Raw genomic sequence first — 21,824 nt, 5'->3', positions numbered from 1 at the left:
CCTGCTGGCTGTGACTGCGCAAAGGTCGCAGTAATGTTGTGACATGGAAAAAGTGTAAGGCAGTTTCTGTTTGAATGAATCCTACGTCTGAGGAAGGGTAGTGTTAGAGTCACACGAGTGCCTGCTTTAAGAAAGGTTACAGGACCCTCTTTTTAGGGTGTACATAAAGAATGTGTCAAGTGTGTCAGCAAAATATGCCTATAGTTTAAAGAAAATGTATACACATTTTAAAAGTTTCAATACATTCTTCAAAAACATCAGTTGTAATCATGAAAACAATACTTTTTATGCTAGACTTTATGCAAACTTTGCAGCAAGAATAACATTGGGAAACTAAAAAAGCTTTCCCTATAAATAAAGGTAATTAATACGAATAATTAGAAAAGTATTTTTTTAATTAAACATAGATTTTAAAATGTGATAGTTTTTCCGACTCATCATTTTTTAAACATATAATACACATCCTTTTTAAAAAAGTTAACTAAAAAATATTTTTTTAAGGATCTTAAGAGTGAAGATGTGCTAATTATTATTCACTTTCTATTAGTCTGACTTTCTTTTGTAACATAGAAGATTTGAGCCAGAACTGTTGGAGCTACAATTGTTTTTTTTATCTGTTGGGGTTCAGTCAAAGTTGATGGAGAGCTTAGTAGTGCCGGATGATTAAGCGAATTAAGATTATGACTTCCCACGATTATAGAAAGATGATAATGGCTATTATTTTGCCAGTTGATTTTCTCACCTGTTGCTCTGTGATGCACACTGTAGCAGAATAAGGGACAGGGGAGCATTGCTCATTAACCTGGGACAAGCTTCTCATCATAGCTAAATGTGGACCAACATCTTTAACCCACCCACTCTGTACTACTTAGTCACTTATTAATTATTTATTGATGATTATTTATTTATTTTTCAGCGCAGGCTATCAGAAGTCATCGACTATGGCTGGGTATCGATCGAACATTTCTATAATGATTCTGATACCGATACCTTCACTTCCGGATCGGATTCTGAACAATACTTTTTTTCGATACAAATTTCTGGGATCAATTTTATCTAAAAGAAAATGATGTTACACATAGTACAAAATAAATCTTGAGTTACATTTTTGAGCTTTGGTAAATATCAACTCCAAACTGTTTTCTTACAGAAAAAAATAACAAGTTTTTCTTAAGAAATGTCCCTACTTTATCAGGTTTTTATCATGTGTGGGTACCAAAAAGTGGAATCATGTTTCAATATCCAGTGCTTCTGAAGCACACACACAAAACAACCGAAGTTCAACCCTCGGTGCTAATACGACAACCCTTATTATTTGTAATGTGATGAAGTATTCTCTAAATGATTGATCTGTTTGAGAGGTAATAAGAGTTTTACAGCTATGTGTAGGTACCAGTTAATGTTCTTTTTGATAAGAGATCTCTTGGTACAATGTATTTTTGAAATTTATTGTGAAATACGTTTTCGTCTTTGCTATATACTATCACAGAGAGATGAGAGTGGCTCAAGGGCCGTGACCAGGTTGTAATTGTGTGAAGATCTTTCCGGCTCAATGTGTGTAATATGAATGTGTGTGATTTCTCCCGCAGCCATCTATAATTATGATCCGCGGGGCGAGCAGGAGCTGTGTCTTCAGGTGGGAGACACAGTCCACATACTTGAGAAACTGGAAGGTGAGCAAACCGGAACATTACACGTCTATTTTCCCCTCCGTGAGCCAGCTGACACCTGTACAATGAAAGGCACTGCTACACGACAGTGTGCTGTTTAAAATAATGGCAATAAGAAAACATGTCTAAGCGTCATCCCCCTGACAGGCTGAGTCGCTTGTTCCGGCGCTCTTCGCTGTCCTACATGCTCATCTATTAATTCATATTTCCTCAGGCTGGTATCGAGGCTACACGCTGCGAAGGAAATCTCACAAGGTACACCCATTAGTGATTCATTATTTACAATTTCGAGACATGTGCCTGATTACTGACAAGTTATCGGCTTCTCAGGGAGTTTTTCCAGCATCCTACATCCATTTGAAGGAGGCTTCTGTCGAGGGAACTGGGTAAGAGCGTCACAATGGTAACAGAGTTGTGTGCCTCAATGAATGAAAACTAAACAATGAACATAACTTGGACTAGGAATATGTCAGATATGTATTCTCAAAGTATTCATGGATGTTATCCATCAACAAAAATATTGCTAAATGGGGCATACATATGGTAATTACAACATTAGCTGCATTGATAACAACATTCTAGACATTAACACACATGTTTGCTTTTTCTAAGAGGAGAAAATCCAATGTATTTTACAAAGGCATTTATCAAATGTGAGATATTTTAAATGTGGCTAGTTTAAGTTGGATAACATTTACTTAGGATTAATCCCAAGAGAATTGTAAAATAAAGTAGATGTAAAAGAGAAAAGTTGATTTGCCATCCAAGAGAAGATGGTTGCTTAAGGCATGTTTTTTCTTATCACAGTGAATTTATATAAGTTTGATTTTGAAGATTTGAGGAGATGACTTTTCTTATCTCCCTTCAATTGTGATGTGAAGCTAGTCAGGGATTTGTGCAGCCAACTATAAAAGATAATGTAAACACGCGCTGGCACTCACACTTGTTTTGTTAAATGATATGCTTCATGATTTGTTTGTTTGCTTTCAGTTTAGTAAAATTAAATACTGTTGTGGTTTTCAAATTAATTCAATAAATTCTGCAATGACCAAAAATGTGATGTCACCTATATAGGTTTCAAATAAACAAGCTCAAATACCCGGCGTTGCCTTCATATAACAAATGCATTTATTTTCAGGCAAATTCTAGGCCTTACAATTAACAAAACGGGCTAAAAGTATGGGTATTGTTCTTATTTAAGGTAAAAAATACTTGAAGTTGGACCTAATTTAATCTTCTAGGTCTTTTGCCACCCTTTGTGCACCCTTAAAATTTACAAAAGGAGCTGAAACTCTGGTAATATCCTTTTCTTATTCGACATGTTAATTTTCAAGCAATTATATTGAGTGGTTTGAGAATTATATTATATATATACACACAATATATATATAAAACATAAAATTGTATTTGTTATTTAATGTCTAGTTCTTTAATTTGTTTGAAACCATTAGTTGAAGTGTCAATACTTTTTAAAATCATGACATAAATGTAATAAAAATAATTTTAAAATTATCTAAGACCCTAAAAAATTATATTTTCAAGTAAAGACAAATAAGAAATGAGAGAACAAAACTATCAAATTAAGTAGAAAAAGAAAAAGTGGATAAACGCAGTTGGTAGATGAGCACTTAACTGAACGGCTCTAATAAATGATCAAAACACATCTGGTTTTACATTAGATGCTCAATTGAATATTGAATGAGTTATTGACGCTTTACTCACTGTGTCCTTGGAGACTTTCCTCTTCTTCTTCATCTTTCTTCATCGTCCAATTAGGATCTATAAGTGAATTCCAATACTTCCATATAGGATCTTTATTTACATTTGAGACACAGGGATCTTCTTCTTACCTATTCTCTTCTTGTGGCTGTTAGCCAGCAGGAAATAATTATTCCTGCAGATCTACCTCTGGTGCAGGAGCTCGGGGCCACTCTGAGAGAATGGGCCCAGATATGGCACAAGCTGTTTGTGGTACGAATAGAGAATCTTTTCTTTGTGTACATTTAGAATCAATGTTCTACCTTTGTTCAAAATGGTGTGTGTATTTGTACTGGACAGGCAAACCAGGCCACCCTCTTCAGGGGTGTACAGCAGATGGCTTACAGCCTCATCGAATATCGATCTCAGATCTTGTCAGGAACGCTGCCCAAGGATGACCTTGTGGAGCTCAAAAAGAAAGTGACGGCAAAGATCGATTATGGAAACCGGTCTGAATCTTTTTTTACTATGATACATTCTGTTTCCATTGCGGTTGGAATCAACACTTGTTTGTCTTATAACCTTCTTCACTCATTGCTCAGGATTCTCGGGTTGGACCTGGTTGTGCGCGATGAAGCTGGAAACACGTTGGATCCGGATCACACAAGCACAGTCAGTCTGTTTCGAGCGCATGAAACTGCGTCGCGCAGTGTTGATGACAGGATACAGGAGGAGAAGGTAAGCACGTTAATTACTCTTTTTAAACATGTTTAACAATATTTTTTACCCTTTCTGCCTTTCCTTCATTTAAGACACGGCAACAGAATCTGGAAATGCGACGGCAGACTCTCTTCAGCACAGTACACACTTACAGTCTATTGATGAACCTGAAGAACTTTGTGTGCAACATCGGGGAGGACGCAGAGCTTCTGATGTCGATCTATGATCCAGACCAGTCTGAATTCATCAGGTAAAATAAATAGTTGTTAATAAAATTCAATATTTTCTCTCAAACCTCTGCGGAGGGTCATCAGCCATTGTGTGTCTGTTATAAAAAATACATTGAAAAGACAACAATGGGAAGAGCAGATGATTATGTTTATGTGTTTCTCTTTTCAATCTATTGTATGACACATTTCTGTTGCTTATGCGCGGCTGCCGTACAACTAGCAAAAAGTAGTGAAATTAACTACCATTCCAGGCTTTTGCTCCTAAGCTTTTGTATGATCTTTCTCTCTCTCTGTGTTTAATAGAGTCTACTGACTCCTTTAAGAAACATCTTAAGAAGTTTTTATTTTTGCAGGCTTTTCAATGATTTTCTGGGACTTATGTGTTTGTCTTAAGTGTGTTGACCTTTTAGAGTTCTTATAGTTGTAGTTTTCTTTTTTTTTAACTATGTATTGCTTTTGATTCTTCAAGCACTTTGGGACCCTGGACTAGAAAAGCACTTTACAAATAACCATTACTAAGTTACTTACCATGTAATGACTTAATGTATTTCTTCACTCATCCTTGTTCTTGGGTTGCCAGGTAAGCTAGTAATGCTGAGGTAAATGAATCCAGAGCTGGGGGGTTCAAATCTTTTGCAAGAGGGTTTGATGATGTCAAACCAAGCCAAATGTGAACAATGACCTCATAGCAAAAGTTACCTCATTCAGAAGTTTGAGCTAGACTGGGTGAGAGGCTGATAGGCAGGGGATCAGAGACAGGGTGACCATGTTCTCACATTTTTTCTGCCTGGAGACGCAATTTAGTTTTTGGCAACGAGGCTCAGAAACCCCTCCTCCCATTGAGAAGCGTTTATCTGTGAGTCTCAGTAGGCTGCAGAGGTGATGGGAACTCTGTGCAAAAGCAAAATGGAATGAAGGGTGAGAAGGTCAGGGTGGCACTTCTTAAAACTGTCGAGTGGCAATGCTACCCCGAAGAGCTTAACCACTCGTGAGGAAACTTTATTAGACGTATGTTTTCTACATCACACGCTCCATCAACATAAATAAAGTTCACGTTTGGTCACTACAGTATTTCTGTATTTTTGCTGATACCAGCAAGTTTCTGCTCTCGTCAGGGAGTCACGGTGCCCGGATTTGGTAACTGACTCTCTCAAGCATGTCCGGCTCAGAAATTTCATCAAGCCAATTCTCATGAAATACAAAAATTATTTGATACCTCCGCAGCCCTTACGCTCCTGCCACTGATCGTACATAAATATCACCTTCAACCAAAGTTTCAAAGTGAGCAAAATAATTATAGGAAGTTATATGACATGCAGGGAGAATAATAATTATGTCTGGAGGTTATACATTCTTTGTCACCCTGTGCAGCTCTGATGGAGCGGCTTTACCACAGTTTTAAATTAACACGACGAGCCAGGAGGATGCTGGTTTGAGGCTCCGTTAAGCTGCTTCCTGCTTTGATGACTAGAGAAGCTCAGTATTTATTCTAAATTTGGGTGAAACAAGGTCAATCAAATTGTGTTAAAACAACATTTAATGACAAAAGGTTTTTAAATGGTGTAGGTGGAATCTTACTGAAGCTTTTCTCAGCAGTAAAGTACATTTCTTTTATCTTTAAAAGAGAACATGTTTACATACATTTACATTTGAAGTCAAGTTTGTTATAGAAGGAAGAAGACCCTTCAAAACTGCTTTATGATGCTGAATCAAACCGTTGCGCTCGGCCTTCATGCAGTGTTGGTCCTTGAGGACCCTTCAAACCACATTCGACTGTAGAATGTTTTTTCCAAGCTTCAGAATTTTTATGTATGTAGAGACTTTTTTCTGCTTTTTAGGCGCTGTCTTTGTAGTTCATTTTGTCCTCTGGTCTTATGGCTATCTTTGTATTGGTTCGGTTAATCAACATTATCAATTCTCTCACTTTACCGTGCTTTTCCTGGTTCTTAATTATTTAGTGATACATCTGAATGTACTTGTCGGTTTTTTACAACGATTGCATCTTCCAAAAAAGGAAGAAAAAGATTGAAGTTTAAGGTATTGGTTGATTTGACTTTAATTTATTGCTTTCAAGAAGCAGTAAAATGTTGTTATTGAGTATTTATATTCAAACAGGCAAAATTTGTGATCACCAAAGAACTACAATCAACTGCGGAATTACAGTTTTGATGGTCAATTTGTTGGGCCGAAAACAATATTTTCAATGTTTCAAATTAAATTTCTATAAGTAACATTTTTTTAAATTTTAATAAAAGTTTTCCATGACTTGTGTTCCGTCTAGTTTTGGTCAACCAAACACGTTATTATTTTATATATGAATTATCAAATCACATTTTACACGACCAGAGGGGCTCATGGTGGCGCAATCGTCTCACAGCAAGAAGATTGCAGGTTTTCTTCCAGTTCCCAAGGGAGCCAGCTTGTGGCCTTTCTGTGTTGAGTGTGTGTGTTCTCCCGTCTTTGTGTGTCCTGTGACAGACTGGTGTCCCCCGCCTCTGGATTTGCTCCAGACCCACCGCTCCAGAATAGCTTAGGAAGTAACATTCATTCTTAATGATAATTCCTTAAGGTTATTTGATTAGTTAACCTTTATTTTGAAATGTTTGTTCGTCTGTGAATCCCTACGTATTTGAATGCACCACGCTTTCTGGTGTGTTTATATAATGTTGCTACTTTTTGGTCAATGAAAATATATTTTAGCTTATTTTTTCAATTATACACCATATTTAGTCTTGTTTTTTAATATTTCAGTGATGTTGAATTGTACATAAAATACTTCACATCACATGGATAGCAGCTTTGTTGCCATGCTACCACATGTACTGGTTCTACGATAGAATGATGCCACAAGGCTATTTGCAAAGTGTGTGGTACCTACCATAAATAGTTTGTATCCAATGTTGAAGAGGATGAGTCAAGCCAAGTCCTCCTATAGATGCTGTTGCACATGTCAATATGCCTCATACATGTTTGCATCTTATATTGTGGACCACAAACTAAAGAAAATCCCTATGACCCAAGAACCCTTCTGGATATTCGCTATTTTCTGAAGTTGCTTGGCTTGGAAATTTTGACCCAATGAGAAAAAAAGTTGACTTTCATTGACGGGTATAGAGTAACCAGGTGGACTCGAACAACAGATGGACTGACTTTTTCGGATCTTCTTAGGAACATGTAACTAAAGATGTTTTTGAATAATTTTGCAACAATCAACTTTTTTCAGTGCTATATATAATTCCATATACTACTTTTTTCATTTACAGTACCTTGCTTTTCCTGTGATATTACTATTACTATCCCTCTTTCTTTATCCTTCAAATGGTTTCTTATCAGCCATCACAGAAGTGGAAAAAAGTTTTCCTATCTTATTTACTCACACAGACCACCTGCATTTCCTTCACAAATATGTTTACGGTCTTTTCATGCGCTGTTTCCCAGCAGACCTGTTATTTACAAACATTTAAGTAATTTTCATCCCGTTGTTTACAGTAATTACCAGCATTGTTTAGTAACTAACACGGCTTTTTATCATTCTACCCACAGTGAAAATTTCCTGGTGCGGTGGGACAGTACCGGGATGCCTAAAGAAATTGAAAAACTCAACAATCTGCCAGCTCTATTCACGGTAAATGGATTCTAACTCCCTGACCCTATTCCCAGGGCTCCAGATTTGCAGAGCGCAGCTGGAAACGTGTGACAAAGATGACAATGTGCTCCTTGAAAAGCTCCTGATTCAGTGAAAGTTTTTAGATGAAGGCCAAAACCTGATGCTTATTTGTTGGTGTCTATATTTCTGCTGCATTGAATGACTTCTCACCTGCTTATTTACCCAAAAGATTAGTTTTTTGTTCACGATAAAAATTACATTTAGTCAAGGAATTTAATCGTAACGTTAAAATACATTTGAAATTGGTGTTTTTAAGTGGCTCACTGCCTACAAGAGGAAGGGATGTAGTAATGGCATTTGTTGGTCTCGAATAACTAGATTTGGGAGCTTAATTTAAGCTGAATGTAACATTAGCTTCGGAAATTCTCACACACCCCCAGAAGTAAAAACAAAATTAAAATTTTCAACCACTTTTAGGTTGTATATTCTAAAGGTAATATAAACTATAGTGAACAGTTACTTAACAATGATTTTAGTTCCTAGTTATAATTCAATTCACTCCAAAATAACAGAATTAATGATTCTAGAAGAATGTAGAATAAAATAACATATTCACTACATAGGTATCAACTAGGAACATTCATCCATGAACATAGTAAAATACAAAAGTGTGTGCCTAATAATGACTCAGCGAAATTAATCCAGTATAGGATTAACTTTCTGAACAACATTTAGATAGAAGTAATGTGTGTATGTAAACATAAGCATAGATTTTGAGTGGGATGTGTTTGGTCCTATGGCAGGTATTCTAGCATTCTAGAGTGCTGAGGATCATCTGTTCTAAGACTGAAACCATAGTTTTAGGGCAGAAAGGGCTGAAATGTGCGGGTTGTGCCAACAACTGACAACAATGGCATCAGCATTGCAATGGAGACAAAAATAAAAAGAATAAATACAGAACTAAGAATCTAAAAGCATGACAATGAATACAAATGGAACCACTAGAGCTAAAAGTCGCCATTAAATGGGAAAAATTCAGAGTTAACACTAACAAACGTTCTGCATCTAGATTTTTTTAATTAAGATTTTGCATTTCTCTCAGAGATTTCATTGTTTCAAATCACATTTTTGCCTCGGGGTGATTTACTGCTGTGGATAAACTGTTATACGATTTAACAGTGGAAGTAATTCTGCTGTTTAGGATCTCAGCAGTGGTGACCTGATGAGGCCGCGACTTTTCCTGGTGTGTCAGATCATTCGAGTTGGCAGCATGGAGCTTAAAGAGGGCAAGAAACACACTGGAGGACTGAGGCGACCATTCGGTGTGGCTGGTAAGAAGCCATACTTAGGTTGTTTTTTTTTTACATTTGTTAATGCGATACAATCTTTTCTCAAGCATGAAAAATTCCATTCGGTTGCAGCGCTGCAGTCACTTGAACACTTTTGTTGAAGTGCAAAAATGAAATGGGAACACCTGTTTTGTGACCTAGAAAATGTCTTAGCTCTGCCTCACAGTCTGTGGAAATTGGTTTTAGTTTTTGTTTGTTCCTGTGTTTTGGTCAAGTGATTAGTGGATTTGTAAAAGTGGTTTTCTTCAGTGTTCCAGCAAATGGACTGAAACCAGAGTTAGATGGAACATTGAGCAGAAAATTCCAACCATTCTTCAGGTGGAAATAAAAGACACTTCAAGTATAAAGCTGTGTGGAATGCACTTGCTGAGAAGCTTTTAGGTTTTTACACGCCACATTCCCTTCAGTAGCAGCCGGGAGAGTTGTAAGCATTAAGATAATACCATGAGAAAAGTGGAACAAAGATGATGTATATATTTTTTTCAAACCTTAAATTGGATTCAATTTCAATATTTTAAAATTTTAGGTTAAATATAAATAAAGACAATTTAAATTAAAGTAATAATTTGGTTCACCAACAATAATTTTTAAAAACTACTTTTTTGTTTACTGTTGAGTTTTAATTTTTCAAATACTTTTTCTGTAAGAATGAGTTGATTATATTTGTGTGTTATTTTTCTTTATTTTTTTAAGAGCTGCCACTTTTTTCAATGACTCGCTTTGATTACTGTTTCTGCCTACAAGAAACGGATCATTAGAGTTTTCTGTACTGCTTTTCCTCACGCTGATGAACTACATTTCCTTCTCCCTGCAGTGATGGATATAACTGATATTGCCCACGGCAAGACTGATGACGAAGACAAGCAGCATTTCATCCCCTTTCAACAGTGAGTGTTCTGATATTGTCACACTTGTGACACTCTTTGCCGCGCGAGAGTTATAATGTGGCACATATTACGATGAATAATTGAAAGAGATTTGCAACTTTGTTTGGTATGTTGGATGAAAAATTTACAACAAACCTTTTCTACTATTTATGTGTTGCGTTTGGGACACGGGTGAAAAATAAAAACAACGACCCTTCATAGTCATAAATGTAACCTTCTGTCATAGATGAGCTTTAAGGCTACATCTCCGTCGGGCAAGTGGGAGAATAAAATGCTAATGTGTTTGGTGATAGTAAATAAAAGAAGGTCCACACAATAGTTTAATTTTCATGAATAATTACCTTTTATCTCTAAAATTGTGAACTTTTGAAATTAACACCGTCACTTAAACGTCACCACAAAAGCTTTAGCCCTAGTAATAAAACCCCTCAAAGTAAGTTGTTAGGTTCATAATCTGTTGCTTAATGAAACAGGAAATGAGAGAGAAGCTGAAACTTAAAACGTTTGATTCAATCAAAACATTTGTTTAACTTCTCACTTTTGTCTGTCTTTTCTTCTTCCCTTAGTTTTAACATAAAAGTGCAAATTAAGATTTGATACTTTTTGATAAACATGCTGAGCTGGTGAATTATTAAAACCTCATTCATACATTCAGAAAGTAATATTGATATAGAGTATGACATGCAATTATTTTCCTGAATTGACTTTTCATTACTTCATTTTGACATTATTGAGGGAAAACATGCCGTTTTAAAAAGTGAAGCCAATGCTAAAAGCTGCAATAATTAATCAAGGAGAAGGAAAGGTTATAAGAGTGAAGGCCAGCAGTCTATGGACATTATGAAATAAAAATGAAATTATTATGAATCATGAATTACATGATTCAATATAATTATTATGTATTCACTATTTCTCTGTTCATGGGTTGATAATGTTTTTCAGAGACTTCAGAGTAGGCACACTTAACAAGCAGCCATAGGCTCTATTGTTGAGAAGACGATAACAAAGAACATCTTTCAGACTTTGCTCTACAGTCAACCTACTTTCCTACTTGCTGCTTTTCAATGTTGCTTGCTTCTCAACAACATCACTTGCTCGCTCCTCGTTGTCCCTTTTTGCTCATTGTATTTCTTTCACTGACAATGTTGACAAAAATGCCGGGCAGGGACGTCACTGTGCTTTAAAGAAATGCCTACAGACATTGTCAAATCACTTGCCATGTTCAGCCCGTGTTCTAGGAGTATTTCAGGAATGGTTTTATTGTCAATGCCTGGCCTTGAAAAAGTGTAACGGAAAAGCAAACATGCACGTTGGAAGAAGGCTGGATCAGACTAGAACTGGTACGACGAGAGAATGAGTTTGTTAATACAGGCTTGACTTCACAATCTATATTTCTGGACACACCAACAATTTTAAAAACATTATTCATCATGTCAGAATAAATGAATATAGGTCAATGGTAATTAAAAAAAAAAAAAAAAGCCAGTATACCACCGATATAATCTTACTCTATCATCAGGGAACATTTTTTTGAACCATCATTGCAAGTTATACCCTATATATTAAAATATTTGATAATAGATTATATGATACCAGCACCAGGAAATAAAAAAAAACAGCGAGCACGCACCATAACAATATTTGAAAGTAATTTAATTATTTCTAGAAACTTGTATTTAACATATGTGGCTGAGTCTGGAATTTGCAAATAAGCTCTCACAGATTTTAAATGCATTTGCAGTTCTACAATCATTGTCTCTGAGCTGAAAAATAACTATCCATCATGCCCCAATGGCTTTGGCCAACAGCTTTGACATCAGCGGTGATGCAAAGCTTCAAGAGACTGATGGACTTCATGTCCTCTGGCCTGCCAGCACATTCAATCCTCTCCGGTTTGTTTACCGGCGTAATGAAGCCGAGACGAAACTTACTCCAACATCCTCCGCGCCAAATTGACCTACATGGAAGGGAGGGGGGAATTTCCAGGGAACGCTTTTCGTAGGTTAAAGCTCAGCGTTCCACATTGTAGTCCCTCCCTTTCTCGCAGAGAAGATGAGGATTCTGGGAATTCTGGGAACACCTCAACTTCCAGTTTAACTGGTCCCCAGGGAATTTGGATTGGCTGGTCCACCTCCATCCTACTTTCCATCAGCACCTGACACCTACTTTCGTACTTTTCGTCTTCCCAAACTACTTCAAGAAATCAACAAAGAGTCCCTTTTTCTCTGGAGGTTTTAAGGACTTCACCATGACCTCACATCCCTCCATCCACTCTCTAAAATTCTGTTTTAAAAAAGCTGTTGCATGTCTCATTTTAACAACCAGGATCAACTCTGTCTCGTAGGCTCAGTAAAGTAAGAAAAGAAAACCGATGACACATTTTTCTTTTTGTGAACCATTTTTTAAATGTTTCACATTCAGCCTTTGGCATGCCAGTTCAGAGAAACTCTGCTTTTGTCTAAGGGGTTTTTATCAAAACTGTTGACTGATGTCGTATATTAATTCAAACCTAATATGACAATTAATATTATTAAAATTCTACTGTCTATCTGTTTCATCTGGATTTGGATTGAGCTTCATCGAAAGTCGTCTTCAACATCTGTTCCATGTATTCATTAGTTGAGCATTAAGAATGGCAAGAATTTATTTTTGAACTTTGAATTTAAAGGAATAAAACGTTACTGCACAAGGTTAAACGAGTTTACCGGTATTTTAAAACAGTAATGATATTGAGTACAATGTTAAAACTAGTTCAAGTCATTAAAAAATATAGTTACATATTCGACACAGGAAAAGGGATACATTTTATGCACATATTTTTTTAAGTGAAATTAAGTGAAATTTCATTTTTCATTGACCTTATTTATACTATGTTAAATTTCCTTTTCTTGTAAGAACAGATCAAATAAATGCTTTATACTCGAACATTTTATTTGACACTATTTATGAAATAAAATTTTGGGTATTTTTGTATCCCTATATTCAATTGAGCTTTCAGGTCATTGAGGCAATTTGGAGGGATTTTCAGCCGGAATTATTTTCATATTGTATTGCTATCATCTTGCTTGGTTGACTTATTTTTAAATTTTGTTTCTCCAATTGTCTTTGAATACTGAATAGCTTATCTTTGGCATTTAAACACATGTTTATTTGCCTACAAAACAAGATAAAGGCTCTTCAAAAAGTGCTTTGCGAAGAACTAATAATAGATAGAGAGTTCTACGTCTGGTCACGACTGTTTATTTCATAAAAAAAAGAAATGTATGTCAAAACGTTGTTACTTTAATTGACCTAAATTTCTTGCAGCACCTCATATGCATTCCATCATCTTGATAGTTTGCTAACGGTGATATTTTTAACCCGAGCAGGAACTGAAAAGCAGAACTACAGGTGTACCATTATAAAAGATGGAGAGAGAAGCTGCTGCAAATGTGTGGGTCACTCCAGCTTTTTTGTGAAGTGAACAATTTTTCTTTTGTTTCCAAGAATTCACTCAAGCGTTTCTTTCTAAAGAGCCCGGATGCCCACCGGAAAGAAATCAACAGTCTGACCTAAATTAGCATGAACTTCTGCTGCTGCTGACTAAGATTAGAGCACTTTGGCACCTTGGGCTCTCACTCGAAATATCTTCTCTCTGCCGTGTCAGAAGGGGCATTCTATGAGTTGTGCCAAAAGATGTAGTTCATCCACAACATGCCTGGAAAATTGTTTAATGAGAGTTAAAGCAAAATGCATCAATACGGAAGTTTTAAAATGATCTTTGATGTTTTTCTTGTGATGTACAAATGGCCTGGTTATTGGGCGACCACAGTATCAGGGTTTTTGGAGCTAATGTCAAAGTTAATATCAAAATTAAACCAATTTATTTTTTAAATTCATACAATCTATTTTATCTTCATACTGTTATCAAACTTTTATCAAGTATTAAACTTTTTTTTTTTTGTTCCATTTTTTTTTCAAACTTTGGTCATATTTTATTTTTCCTCCAGTGATTGCTACAGATATTTAAAAATCCATCAAAACTTAATTTCATCAATTTGTCTAATTTTTACTCTTTGTTCTTCCGACTGGACTTGACTGTTTATTCTATTAACATTAGGTGGTTCAAATTAAATAACATGTTTTTAGACAGATTATACATTTACATTTGCAAAGTTGCAACTATTAAAACGTTTGTTATCCTTGTTATAACTATTGACTAATATTTGGTAAATTATTTTTATGACTCCAATAATATAATCTATTAAATTCTTTAAAATAATAATGATTACATTTAGGGTTACCTGCATCCTATGGTTTATATTAAGTCTGACTATTGTATATCAGCAACAGTGTCTCTGGGAAGGTTTGTCTCACTCTCACAGCAAATCTTTTTTATTTATTTACCTGGTTGTCAGACATCAGAACTCTTCACGTCCAAACCTCAATGTCTCTCGCAGGATCGCCACAGAAACCTACATCCGTCAGAGGCAGATCATCATGTCGCCGCTCATCCCGTCTCGAGTCATCGGAGAGAACGAGCCGCTGACTGCTGTCTTCAACAAAGTCATCGCTACGCGGGAGGTCAATCACAAAGGCCAGGGTAAAATCAAGTGCTCACAGCCGCTGTGTCTCCTGTGATTTTGAAGGTTGCTCCAAGTTTGACCTCCTCCTTCAGAGGCAAGAAATGATGTGTGAAGGTCCTCGGAGTCTTTCCTTCTCTGGTGCCTGCCTCATTGAATTTCTATCTGTGTTGGCTGGCAGGGCTGTTTGTGACTCTGAAGCTGCTCGCGGGGGATCTTGCCCAGGTCAGGAAGGACTACCCCCACTTTGTAGACCGCAGCACCGCGATTGTCAGGAAAATGGGCTTCCCGGAAATCATCCTCCCTGGTGACTTGAAGTCTTTGTGGCCGGGCACTGCTTTACATACTTCATGGCCGTGTTCCTTATAATTGCCCTACAAACAGTGGAGCTTCCGTCCGTTACATAAATTCTTCTTGATCTTTCAATGTCCCTTCTCCAGGAAACGTCAGGAATGATTTCTACGTGACATTGCTGCAGGGAGAGTTCGACCGCGGAAAGAAGAAAACTCCAAAAAACGTGGAGGTTATTCTGAGCGTGCATGACGATGAAGGAAATCCAATGGAGGTAAATGGAAAAACGAATGTTTTGGCCTTGTATTTGTTCAAACAACATATTTATGAAATATTATTCATTCATGTAGCGTCTTGAATGTGGCCTCTCCGTCATTGTCCATCTGCTTCCTTCTTTATCCTACCTTTTGCTTTCGAGGTCACAGGAGTTTAACTTCAACATCTGACAGATCAACTGATCATCATTCATTATTAAAGTCTGTCATGTCCTCATCCGCCTTCATCGAGCTGACTGATGAAAGTTTGAAGTTAAAAGAAGCCGGCAGCCCAACAGAGTCAGCGCCGGTCTGAAGGTTGTTATCGGAGTCTGATTATGCTGCTGTGTTTTATAGAAAGCTATATTTCCTGGTGCCGGTTATGATGGGATCTCAGAGTACAAGTCTGTCATTTACTACCAAGTGAAGCAGCCGTGCTGGAATGAGACAGTGAAGGTAAGGTGTTAAGTCTCACTCCCGACATCGACTCTGAGAAATGCTTTTCACGGCAGGATCTCTGGTGTAAATGTGACACTGTGAGATACCAACACAGGGTGACATCTCTATAACAATATAACATATATTCTGTACCTGCTTTCTTATTTTGTGTAAATATAGTCATTCAACTCACGGGTTTGTCTTCATACTACAAAACTGTTTTTGAAACCAAAAACATTGTAATTATTTAACCCCTGAAGCAGCCATAGACCAACCAAAGCAGAAAACAAAGTAACATTTGAAATGATAAATAGAAGAGACAGTAAAGAAATAAAATAAGACAGCAACTCATTTTAGAATATCTGGGTAAACACAACCGTATATAGGAGGAAGAATTTCTTTCATTTCTTTTTTAGAGCTCGAATCAGGGGTTCGTACCAAATGAATTTTGATGCCAGCATGCGCTTGTCTGGGTTATTTTGATGCCTGCATAAAAACTCAATCTGCAATATTATTATGTAGTTATTCTACTTTTTCACCAATATATAATTGTATAAGAATATATTTTTTAAATGTTTAAAAAAGGATCATTATCTTTTAACGGTGAGTGACCTTCAAACAGAACTACATTAGTTCAAAACTAAACAAATTGTCATGAAAGAGGAAAATTAAATTAGAAAAAGAGACAACATAGTATATAATTATATAATATATATTTTTATTATTATTTATAAAATATTTTCGGCGAGCTCCGAACTTGAAAACGGATGTAGTATGTTTAAAGCTAAAACAAATTGTCCAAAAAGAGAGTGTTTGAGAAAAATATAACTATTTGTTGTGTGTGGGAAAAGTCAGAGACAGTGAAATGCCTCAAAAAGGATGTTATGATGTTGTGTTGTGTTGTGTGTGTGTGTGTGTGTGTGTGTGTGTGTGTGTGTGTGTGTGTGTGTGTGTGTGTGTGTGTGTGTGTGTGTGTGTGTGTGTGTGTGTGTGTGTGTGTGTGTGTGTGTGTGTGTGTGTGTGTGTGTGTGTGTGTGTGTCAGTGAAGTCCAAAGGTGACCTCCATTTAAATCCTCAGACGCAGTGTTAACTCCAGAATCCTCTCTGTTTGTCAAGGTGACCATTCCAATTGAAGATGTGTGCCGCTGCCACCTACGGGTGATGTTTCGACACAGATCCTCCCAAGACTGTGAGTCTCCAACTTTACCTTTAAATCCATACAATTAAATAAATGTAGATTATTTTTATGTACTCTTTAGCAAGGGACAAGTCGGAGAAGCCCTTTGGAATGGCCTTCGTCCGGCTCATGAGAGGAGACGGAACCACCCTCCGAGATGGCCGACACGAACTCATTGTGTATAAGGTGGAAATTAGGCTTTTATATTGCTTACCTGTGAAATGCAATTCTTACCTCAAATGAGCAGACATTGTACATGATCTTAATTCAGTTACACTCAAGTCTGAGACTTGAATAACTGACTGTGGGCAGATGGAGTATGCATGAATCTCCCCTCGATCAATAGCTATGAAATTAGATCTCAGACGGTCGATATAAGTGGCAATCCATCCTCTGTTTTGTGCGATTCCTAGGTTGACGTGAAAAAAGCAGACGATGCAAAAGTTTATCTCACATTGCCAGCGACATACAAAGAGGTGGCGGAGAAGGAGAGGCAGACGGGGAAGCAGTTCCACCACTCCAGTGTTATCCCCGTGACCAAAGACAGCTTCCAGATCGCCACACTCACCTGCTCCACTAAACTGACTCAGAATGGTATTGCAGGCCTCTTTAACATCTTTTTATGGAGGAATATTCAGATCAGTGCGGCGTCCCCTACACTTTTGAGATAGATGAGCTCATTCAGAGTTTTTTCGTTTTTTTTTTTTGCTTATGGGTTACATGTGATTGCAGCACAAAAACATTCACAGAAAATAATTTCAGAAATGAAATGGCAACAGAAAAATCAAAGGTAGTACCAACGTTTGATGTATTATTTAAAAATAATTTAGAAGACTTGAAACAAGGTTCTCTACGATTTTTAACTACTGAAAAAATAAGGGTCTTTAATCAAAAGTTATAGAATGTAAAGCATTAAATATTTGCATTTATAAAAAATCTTTAAAATAAAAATGAAAAAGATTAAAAAATCCATGGAGACATTTAAAACCGGAAGGAAATTTAGATTATAAGGAAACTGTTCTTAACAGCTGGGGCAGACCTGAACTATAAACGTGATCGTGTAGAAATATTTCTGATAGCTAACAGCTGGATTTATTTATTTTCTCATTTAATTTCATTAATATTTCAATCAAATCTAAATATAGTTTAGTTCTTTTTCATCTTTTTCTATTTTTCCTTTTTGTGAGATTTCTGGTTTGTCAAAATGAATTGAAAATTGTATGATTTAATTTTATCTTAATTAAATGTCTGTTTCTTAATAAAATTTCCCGAATAAATTAAAGTTTAACCTGAGGAAAAAAAGCTCTACCGTCTGCTTTGTCCACCTATAAATAGGTCAATCTTATTAAAATATTTTTTTTCATAACTAAACTTCACAGTTTGGAGACAAGGAGTGATAATAGGTTCTTCCTCCGGGGACACACGTGCCAGTCTCTGTCTCTAGGGGGAAACCAGGGACACACTTGGGAGATACATCTCTTCACTGGACTAGAAGCTCCTCAGTGTTCTCCCAGGAGAGATGGAGGATGTGTCAGTCAAGAGGAAGGGCTGAGCCTATTTTCCCAAAGGGCTGCCGTCCCTGCATCCTGACCTTAGATGATCTTATGAGTCATGTGACTTTCTTTTCTGTCGACATGACCGTCTCAAGTGTCCTACACAGGTTTATACTGCAACTTGTTTAAACAAATTGAGTTTATTCTTCTACTGTGTTTTTAATCTAGTGGATCTTCTTGGCCTCTTGAACTGGAGGTCCAACCCTGACGCTCTGGACCAGAACCTGCAGAGACTGATGGAGGTGGAGGGGAGTGAGATAGTGAAAGTAAGGCTCGGCACCTTAATAAGGCAGATCTAATTCTCTGCTGCTGTTAAAATTTTTATTTTCAACGTCTCCACACAGTTTCTCCAGGACACGCTTGACGCCTTGTTCAACATCATGATGGAGACGTCTGAAAAGGACACCTACGACTCGCTGGTGTTTAATGCCCTGGTGAGTCTTATCAATAAGCGTCACGTCCAACAGAGACACGTGTCTTCCGATCACACCAAGCTTTGATATTTCTGTCTCTTTATTTCTACTACCAGGTTTTTATAATCACCCTTATTGGCGACATCAAATTCCAGCATTTTAATCCGGTCCTGGAAACTTACATCAACAAGCATTTCAGTGCCACGCTGGCTTACATGTGAGTCTGTCGGAATGTAACTTTATTTAAAGAGCTGTTTTGATTATAATTACCACAGACCAGAGTGACTGACAGTATTTTGGCCTCACAGGAAACTCACTAAGGTGCTGAACTACTATGTGGGCCACGCCGAGGAGCCCCGTCTGACTGAAAGACTCTACGCAGCTCTAAAGGCTCTCAAGTACCTGTTCAGGTTCATCGTTCAGTCCAGAGTCCTTTTTCTGAGGCAAGAAGCTCAACAGTTGTCATAGGCAGCACATTTTTTTGTTTACCAAGTGTTTGTTTTGATTCCAAGGTTCTACGGGAACAGTGAGGACGGAGACGCATTCTTCAACTCTATCCGGGCGCTGTTTTTGTCTTTCAACACTCTCATGGACAGACCTCTGGACGAGGGAGTGAAAATAAAGGTACAATGGAGGGTTTTCACATTTGGTTTAGACCTTGAATGAGACATTTTTTGAAGCACCTTTCAAATGAAATGTAACACAAAGGGCTTCAAAGTGGAAACGGATTCACAAGGTGCTTACATCATCACCATGTAGACAAAAAATACTTTTGGCGGTGGTGGATTCAGTCGTTTTCGTCTCTGTGTTCCCATCTCCATGGTGATGGCATCAAGACAAATAACGGTCACTGAGTTCAAGAAACATTAACACGTGCACATTTTAAGTGCATGTCTAGTGTACATGGATGAAATCTGGGGCTGTTCTTCTATGAGTGGGAGAAATCATCTATTGCTAACTAGGTGTCTGTGATGAATAAATGAAGGATTCACAGGACATCCTTGCTTAAAGTGATAGTTCATCCAAAATTTAAATTTTACTCATTTTCTACTCACCCTCATGTCAACTGAAGGTTGAGATTATTTTCAGAGTACTCTGTTCCTTTTTATATTTAAAGGCAGAAGTGTACGTACTACGGTCGCAACCAGTGCTTACTTTTCTGCCACCAAAGACACTAAAAAACATCTAAAGATGTCCATCTGTAATGTCCCTCTTGTTTGAAGCCTCAACTATAGGAATTGTTCTGAAAAAAAACATTTATTTTAAGATGGTTTGAAAAGCTTGCAGTATTTCAGGTTAAATCTCCCCAATGAGCAATGACACACATTGCTGGAGACATAAGGAGCTTGTGCGAGATTTTCGCTACAAAGAAGAAGTTTTTTATGCTTTTTGGTTTGCGTTTTTAGAAGAAGAAAACTGGGAACATTTATTTCTGTCTGGAACTCACAAAAGGGAAAGATCAAACGGAAAGTTCTGCCAACCATTAGTCGACATGAATAGAAATATGGGTGAATAGAAACTGAGGGAGATTTGAATTTGTAACTATCACTTTAAATGTAGTGTAAACGTTTGTAATGTAGAAAAAAATATTAGTTTGTGAGCCACGTCCAGGCCCGATGCAATACAATAATTAAGTTGATTTGAGAAAAAATTTAATAAATACATTTAAATCAAAATTAAAGAGCATTAAATTATCCACAAATTATCTTTGGAACGATCTTCCTCTCCCTCATGCAGTTTTCCACAGGCCAGAGAAACCAAAGTTATGCTAGTTGACTTTAGCTACATTAGCTTCTCTTCTGTGGTTATTGGCTGCAATAGGAAACAAGACCTAGGTAGCTAAAGATTCTTTGACTATGGAAAGACTACAACAACTCACTGAATGATTTATTTGGTGACCAATGTCAGGAACAATCTACCTCATCTGTTAATTCTACGATTATTGAACAATACATCTGATAATTATTTTTAATACTTGATTTTGATTTTCATCTGTATAATTCTGTGTCCATTATGTAAATACAGTAAAGCATATATGGATAATTAACTATATACTTTAAAACAGTTCAGTTATGTTGAAAAGATTATACCAAACCAGGCAAGTAAACCCTTTTATTAGGTGCAATATAAAGGTTAAATAACACTATTATAATAACAAAACTGAGTTTTCTATGGACTTATCTCAATATTTATTTAAAAGAGTCATGATCTGCTTCTGATGGTATTTCACAACATGTTTTTTTATCATCAATTACAAACCTGTGTAAACTATATTGAACACAATTATATTACAAACAGTGAATGCTAGAGCATCTCTATTGACTTGGCTATTACTTTTAATATTATTAGTTCATTACTTAAAAACCATTAGTTTTGAAGCACATATGATTCTCGGATTAAATCCATAAAAAACGTATATAAATATACATATATATGTCCTTTTGTGGTTTTCGAGTGTCACCTGCCAGTGATGAATGTGTTTTTCTACAGTTGATACAGTATATTTCACATTCTAGAGACTGCCCGAAGACAAATTAACTTTAAATGTTTGTTGGCAACTGGAAATGAAAACTCACAGTTTAAACAATGTCAGCAATTAATGCTTTTCTCATCAAGTTTGGCAAATCAGCAAAAGAATAAGCTCAACTCCTCGGCTGGAAATCCCAGCATGGCACTAAGACGCTTTGTTTGACTTCATTAAAAAACAAACAAAAAATGAGCTGATTGGATCCGTTTCTTTACCTTTTTATGTTTCAGGGTGCGATATTGAAATACCTCCCCAGCATCATTAATGACATCCAGACAGTGTTTGATCCCGTGGAGCTCAGGTGAGTTTGCACAGCATGAAAAGTTAATTGGGACATGTGCCACCAATGAGAGTGTTGACGTCTGTCTAAAAAGCTGTGATTTCCAATTTTGCTGCTGCACAATCATGCACACGTGCAGCGAGCATTAATCCGCTGAAATGATAATTG

At 36.8% G+C, this 21,824-nt stretch overlaps 1 protein-coding gene across 1 annotated transcript in view; it reads left to right on the top strand.

Annotated features, from left to right (window-relative positions):
* dock5 (dedicator of cytokinesis 5) overlaps positions 1 to 21,824 on the top strand; it is a 61,320-nt gene that overhangs the window by 6,376 nt on the left and 33,120 nt on the right. The window contains exons 2-24 of the mRNA XM_087797447.1: positions 1,590 to 1,673; positions 1,885 to 1,925; positions 2,001 to 2,056; positions 3,545 to 3,641; positions 3,729 to 3,877; positions 3,971 to 4,106; positions 4,181 to 4,338; positions 7,862 to 7,943; positions 9,127 to 9,256; positions 10,089 to 10,161; positions 14,601 to 14,743; positions 14,905 to 15,030; positions 15,164 to 15,288; positions 15,626 to 15,724; positions 16,823 to 16,895; positions 16,966 to 17,069; positions 17,297 to 17,477; positions 18,605 to 18,702; positions 18,781 to 18,870; positions 18,966 to 19,066; positions 19,158 to 19,292; positions 19,362 to 19,473; positions 21,607 to 21,677. Coding sequence (XP_087653573.1) covers positions 1,590 to 1,673; positions 1,885 to 1,925; positions 2,001 to 2,056; positions 3,545 to 3,641; positions 3,729 to 3,877; positions 3,971 to 4,106; positions 4,181 to 4,338; positions 7,862 to 7,943; positions 9,127 to 9,256; positions 10,089 to 10,161; positions 14,601 to 14,743; positions 14,905 to 15,030; positions 15,164 to 15,288; positions 15,626 to 15,724; positions 16,823 to 16,895; positions 16,966 to 17,069; positions 17,297 to 17,477; positions 18,605 to 18,702; positions 18,781 to 18,870; positions 18,966 to 19,066; positions 19,158 to 19,292; positions 19,362 to 19,473; positions 21,607 to 21,677 — 2,464 coding nt within the window. The remainder of the gene's footprint in view (positions 1 to 1,589; positions 1,674 to 1,884; positions 1,926 to 2,000; positions 2,057 to 3,544; positions 3,642 to 3,728; positions 3,878 to 3,970; positions 4,107 to 4,180; positions 4,339 to 7,861; positions 7,944 to 9,126; positions 9,257 to 10,088; positions 10,162 to 14,600; positions 14,744 to 14,904; positions 15,031 to 15,163; positions 15,289 to 15,625; positions 15,725 to 16,822; positions 16,896 to 16,965; positions 17,070 to 17,296; positions 17,478 to 18,604; positions 18,703 to 18,780; positions 18,871 to 18,965; positions 19,067 to 19,157; positions 19,293 to 19,361; positions 19,474 to 21,606; positions 21,678 to 21,824) is intronic.

This window comes from Callionymus lyra, chromosome 1, assembly GCF_982586985.1.
Source record: "Callionymus lyra chromosome 1, fCalLyr1.hap1.1, whole genome shotgun sequence".
In the NCBI taxonomy this organism is placed as follows: Eukaryota; Metazoa; Chordata; class Actinopteri; order Syngnathiformes; family Callionymidae; genus Callionymus; species Callionymus lyra.
This window is presented reverse-complemented; position numbering and strand designations above follow the sequence as displayed.